This window comes from Folsomia candida, unplaced genomic scaffold (genome assembly GCF_002217175.1).
Source record: "Folsomia candida strain VU population unplaced genomic scaffold, ASM221717v1 Fcan01_Sc004, whole genome shotgun sequence".
NCBI lineage: Eukaryota > Metazoa > Arthropoda > Collembola > Entomobryomorpha > Isotomidae > Folsomia > Folsomia candida.
Genome location: NW_019091196.1, coordinates 811,765 through 817,755, shown reverse-complemented (window position 1 = coordinate 817,755; position 5,991 = coordinate 811,765). Strand labels below are relative to the sequence as shown.

Sequence of the window (5,991 nt, the reverse complement as noted above, 5' to 3'; positions counted from 1 at the left end):
CATTAGAAAAAATTCTATTTTTTGTAATGTGCTAACAGGCCGATGCTGATGGGAGAAAAAGTGGTTAAAATCATGTACAGTATTCGCGAATTGTGGTTGAGTTGAGTTGGCGATTTTTCGCAAATGCGGACTAAAACGTTTCTGCTCAATGAGGTGATGTAAGTAATCCTTCATAATATGTAAGTGTTTTATTTAATTGAGGTGCAAAATGTAAATTTTGCAAATACAATTTTGCACTGTGCTATATTTTCAAACAATGAGATGTAGAATTAATCCTTCAGTTTTCATTTAATTGAGATGCAAAATGCAAATTTTGCAATTACTTTCACCTAAAATTTGGCACTGTACTATACTTGCAATTTTTACAGAAATAACATTTATAACCTCGAACAAGTTCAAATTTGCAAAGTAATTTTAAAAATGGTGCACATTATTATACAAATTTCCTGAATTTCAAAGTACTTCAGTTCCAACAGTTTTAACAAGTAAATATGTAAATCCGAGTTTATTTTGCAGTTAAATTAACTTAACATAAGAACAATTGAAATAATCTTAATTGTTAATTATCAGGTTTTAATCGTTCTCTCAATCCAATCCAGATGCGTCGTAATTCTCGAATACACACCGGGATAACCGGGCTCTGCGCATTTAAATCCGAACGAGACGACCCCGATAAGCACGTACTTATTGTTTCCGACGGGTTGCATAAGCGGCCCTAGAAAATTTAAGAAAATGTCAAGTTTTCATTGCAAAATTCAAATTAGTGTTTCGTTTTTTGCGGGTTTGCCAAATAAATTTTTTGCAGTGCAAATCAAAAAACGCAAGAAATGCAAGGTCAAAGGTGCAAGAAACTGCAAAAAATTGCGAAAAATAAGCGCCATCTAGCCACGCGCGGTATGAAGTATTTAGAGCGGCGGAATTTAGTTTCTTACGTCTTGCATTCTTGCAGGTCAAAATATTTGCAAAAACCACTTTCTTGCCCTAATTTTTTGCAAATTGTTACTTGCACCTCAAAAGTTGCAAAATTCAATTCGCAAAATTCGACAGCAACTTGCGCCAATGTTATAAGACAGAAAAATTATGGCACGGGTTACATCGGAGTAAAGTATGGATTTAATTATTACCTCCCGAATCACCCTGACATGCATCTGAAATTTCAAAATTCATTCAAAACTCATTTTGTAATTCACAAAAAAAAAAAAATAGAAAATGTACCTTTTCCTCCTGCTGCAAACCCGGCGCAAATATTTGTTCCGTCGACATTCACGGATTTGAAAGATTTAAACTTTTCTTGGCACACGGAATCTGGGACGATTGGTAGTTGAACTTCTTTCAGGTATGAGCTCGAGGGGCCGTCTGGTAAATAAAAAATTGCGAATAAAATTTCAAAAATAGCCTAATTTTTCGAATTAGTTACTGAATTGAACTGCCCCCCATCCCGCGACGAACGGGGTGTTGTCCTCAAACCGGTTAGTCCTCAGCTGTGGAGACGACGGGAGACAGATGGGATGAATTTGACCTAAATTTTTGGAAACATTAAAAAAAATTATCATAAAATGATCAGTTTTTACGGTAAAAAAATACATGCAGGTGCAAGAAATTGTGTCTGCAAAAGAAACAATTTCTTGCATCAGTGCAAGCAATGCAAGTAATAAGCGCCATCTAGCGGAAAATCTATATAATAATGCCTAGAACAAAAGGAGAACCGCCAACTGGCTCCTATGCATTTCTCACATTTCTTACACCTCACAACGTCTGCAATTTCTTGTGCTATTTACAGTGCAAGAAATGTGAAAAATTTGCAAGAAATATGAAAGATTTGCAAGAAATCAATCACTGAAAATTAGTGTTCGAAATATGCAACGTACGACTAAATGGGACCGATCGTTTCAATCTGATTAAGGCCACGTCATTGTAGAAAGTTGCCGAGTCGTATTTCGGGTGTTGGATAATTTCCCCTATCTCAAGGTCGAGCGGGGTCACGCCATCCGAATCGGTGAAGAGGTCGTGATCACCGAGACGAATTGTTACCCTGTGTAAATAATTTGCAAAATTTTCTATGCGCAAATTTGCAAAATTTTCTTCATGCTAATTTTTCGCTTACAAGTCGTTCCTCTTAAACACGCAGTGACTCGCCGTGACGACAAAGTCCTTCGAAATCAGGGCGCCGCCACACAAATAGTTGACATTCCCAGAGTCATCTTTATACCCGAGGGCAGCAATCCATGGCCACGCGCCTGAAAAATTAGTTTGCATCAAGATAAAAACAAGTCCAAAATACCTGACTTTCAAAAACTTTTGCACATAAATTTCAAAAATCTTTCAAAAGAAGTGACTTCAAAAACTTTTTCCACATAAATTTCTCACAATTTTAAAAACTTTCAAAAAGTCTTCAGAAGACGGAACTTTCAAAAACTTTATAAACACATGGTTCCATAAGTTTTTTTTCAAATTTTACACCCATTGAGGGTGCTTATCCGCTTCTGAAAAGTTTTAGATCGAGTTGTACATGTATAATTTTTTTGCTTAAACAATTTCAAAATTTGTATGGATTTTAAACTTTTTTAAAATACAATATTTCATCACAAAGGATTCTTAACAGAGAGCGGATTAAAATTACGTAAATATTTTGGTCAAAAATAAACATATTTTGTAAATATTTTAATGATGTGGGACGAAATCTTCAACCTCAAAGAAAGTGGATACAGAGCATTATAAATACTCAAAAATACAAATTTTTCAAAAATTCTTATTTTCATATTTTTTTGTAAGTATTTCGTAAAGATGGCGTTTTTTTCGTAAATATTTTACCAGCAACTTTTCGCAAATAGATATTATATTTCGCAATATTTCGCAAACATACTCGCCCTCTGATATATCGTCAATCGCCTTCGTCGACCTATCTTTCCTTTGCAGTTTAACACCGAAAATGAGAATTCCTTCTCGGAATTCTCAATTTCTGTAAAATTCAATTGTGCTCGAATGGAGTAGTACATATTTCAGTGGTTTTTCGTACCATAAATACATACCGCCCTCTGATGATTAAGCTTATTTTGCCAAATCTGCGCAAAATAAGTCTAATAATTGTAAAACTTTTGCTCACCTTTAGAGGCCGCATGTCCCCCCACAATTCTCGTATGGCTGGCATTGCTAAATCCACAATCGTTTGGAAGACCGCTATCGCTGAGGCCAGGACTTGATCCTCCACCGGACGTGGGAGGAGACGCAGTTGGTCCAATGATGATAAGCCCACCGCCTAAAAAACAGGATATTCTTAACTAAAAATCTGGGGGGGGGGGGCATTTTTTTCGTACTTACCGCCTCCAACCGTGGTGGTTTTTGGGGGTACTAGCGTAACCCCAACATTTCCCCCGGATCCGAACGGGTTTCGCGTCGTGGTGGGGGTCGGTTGGATTCGTTGCGTGGTGGGGAAAGTTTGTGGTGGGGGTGGTCGTGTTGGTGGAAACGTTTGCGGGGGACGGAAGGTGGTCGTCCTCGTCGTCGTGGTGGGGAAGGTTTGTGGGGGGAAGCTGTTCTCATTTCCGTTTCCTAAAAGAGGATGAAATTTCAGAACGTAAGACTCGATGGTTCATCGCAAAAAGTGGTAAAATCAGCACATTTTTAATCATTTCTCCGCTTCTGGGAACTTATTTTAAAATTCTGGACGACAAATTTGAAGTCAGCGAGTTGATTGATGGAATGGCGATAAGTTTTTTGGGCCAGTTTCGATAAGTTCCAATTTTTCTGGAGGCTTCTTAAGCTAGAGATCTCATCCTTCAAAATGTGTCAAAATCTGGAGTGTATATTTCTTTTAAAAAATTGGGAACGACCTGCTATGCAAATTAGTCGTCCAGAATTGTAAAACAAATTCTCAGAGGAGAGAAATGGGTAAAAATGTGCTGATTTTGGCGACGAATTTTACATACATTAAAATGTCAATGACTCAAGTACAATTTTCTACTCGAGCAGCAATTAACTCCGATATTTGTAATGTACTAGTCTCTCTAAAATTCTTAATCGTACAAAACTTTACAAAGATTAAGAATGAAACTAGGCGTGCAAAACAATTGTCTACGAAGAGACGCCCTTGACGGGCGTCTCTTTGTTTAATAAAGCCTGTAAAATTCGAAAACTTGCAATAATTTAGGAAGAAACATAACCCACAAAAATTTTACGACCTTGTAATATATGCAAATTATTTTGCAAAATTTTGCAAATTAACATTTTTGCAAGATTTGTAAAGTTACAAACATCGTAGTGAATTTTTGCACGAATTTTATGTCATCAATATATAAATAGAATGGCTAGCACAAATTACCCAGTGAATTATCCCCTCCCCCCTGATTTCTCCCCAGAGGACAGCAAACGTTCGGAAACAGGCCGTTAAAACCACAAATGGATCTACGCAAAAGTCTCGCGGCGACGAAGGGGGGTCGATTTCGGAGCATGCGACCGATTCGTTCGCAACTCGTGAGCGGCGTGCAGATGCCACCTTCTTGGTTAAACGTTTCGCAATCTGGGGTTCGGAAGTCGGGGTCATTTTGAAATTGGGAGGACTGACCGTTATTTCCTTGACCGTTCCCATTGTTTCCGAAACCTTGACCATTTCCATTATTATTGTTTCCGAAACCTTGACCATTTCCATTATTATTGTTTCCGAAACCTTGACCATTTCCATTATTGTTTCCGAAGCCGGGAGTATTTCCATTCCCGAAGCCGGGAGTATTTCCATTTCCGGGAGTATTTCCATTCCCAAACCCGGGAGTATTTCCATTCCCGAAACCGGGACTATTTCCACCCCCAAACCCTCCCCCCGAACTACTACTTGCTGATGCTGGTGCTGATGAAGAAGCTTGCCCAAATCCACCACCTCCCCAATTTCCATTGTTCCATTGTTGCGGTCTCCTCTGCTGGCTTGGTGCAGGTGGCGTCTCCTCTTCGAAAACCACTGCTGGCCGGTACAAATAGAATAAAAATTAATGCTTATTTTTGCATGGAAATTTTTTCCCTGGTTAAAAAACAGTTTAAAATTGGCCATGGGAATGGAGGTCTCCCAGCGTATGCTCTCAGATTTTGAGCAAACTAGTGTGAATCGATGGCAAATTTAACTAGTATGAAATTTGCGAAAGACACGATCTCCCAATGGGCACGTTTGGCAGGGATATTTGCATCAAGAGGAGAAAACGCGCAGGGAATTTGGAAAGTGTACACTTTGTGGACTTTTCGGTGCGTTTTCTCCTCTTGGGATGCAAATATCTCTGCCAAACGTGCCCATTGAGAGATCGTCTTTCGCAAACTTCATTTTAATTAAATTTGTCATCGATTGACACTTGCCCAAAATCGGAGAGCATACGCTGGGAAACCTTCATTTTCCAGGTCAGCTTGATTTTAACGTCATTTGCAAAAATATTTAAATGCACATATGACACTAATAAAATTAAGATAAGTTAGACATTATTATTTTGCGTACCTTGCCCACTACAAGATCCCGCCAGCAAGGCCAGCATTACAATGAAATTTTCCAAGCTTACTATTAATTTCCACATTTTCATGAAAATTTGTTTGAAAACTTTCAAAACCAAATTTCAACAATGCACCCTCAACAAATCATACCACGCACAGACAAACTCTCCACAATAGATAAGTAATTTGTAAGGATGTAAAATACTAAAATTTGGATCACACAGAAATCTTTGTAATCTCAATTATATGTACAAATCTCGAATTTTTTCCAGCCATGCAAATTAGTGCGAATCTTAACTCGGCAAGATTACTACTAAAACTAATAAGAAGAAATATAAATCCTCTCATGTAAAAACATCCCTGCGGGAATACCCTCCATCATCATCAGGATCAGCATTGTCCATTTCATTTAACGACTTGGCTTTCATTCGTGTCCATTATTTTATCATCTCGGGGTAACAAATATGACCAAAAAACTTGGCTGATGACGATCATGACTTCATACATATGAAGTGGCCGCGGAAGCTG

The 5,991-nt window shown here is 38.2% G+C and overlaps 1 protein-coding gene across 3 annotated transcripts; it reads right to left on the bottom strand.

The window, feature by feature from the left end:
• Positions 1-476: 476 nt before the first annotated feature.
• Positions 477-5,784, bottom strand: LOC110848344 (clotting factor B). Of its 3 annotated transcripts, XM_022095537.2 has the most exons (11): positions 5,471-5,784; positions 4,664-4,951; positions 4,319-4,597; positions 3,319-3,549; positions 3,104-3,256; positions 2,105-2,237; positions 1,869-2,032; positions 1,418-1,519; positions 1,216-1,356; positions 1,125-1,148; positions 477-715 (listed from the first exon to the last, which is right to left on the bottom strand). In XM_022095537.2, exons 1-11 carry the CDS (start codon positions 5,550-5,552, stop codon positions 567-569), a joined length of 1,746 nt encoding a protein of 581 aa, XP_021951229.1. In that variant the 5' UTR covers positions 5,553-5,784; the 3' UTR covers positions 477-566. The 3 variants fall into 3 exon arrangements, with proteins under 3 accessions (XP_021951229.1, XP_021951226.1, XP_021951227.1); XM_022095534.2 differs by having other exon boundaries at positions 4,319-4,951; XM_022095535.2 differs by having other exon boundaries at positions 4,319-4,948.
• Positions 5,785-5,991: the final 207 nt, after the last annotated feature.

Bases quoted from the DNA above. Each gene is read 5' to 3' on its own strand.
- LOC110848344 (XM_022095534.2), bottom strand. From the start codon at position 5,552: ATGAAAATGTGGAAATTAATAGTAAGCTTGGAAAATTTCATTGTAATG. The intron at 3,257-3,318 runs GTAAGTACGAAA...CCTGTTTTTTAG, and splicing joins AACCACCACGGTTGGAGGCG to GCGGTGGGCTTATCATCATT. The intron at 2,033-2,104 runs GTAAGCGAAAAA...TTATTTACACAG, and splicing joins GTGTTTAAGAGGAACGACTT to GGTAACAATTCGTCTCGGTG.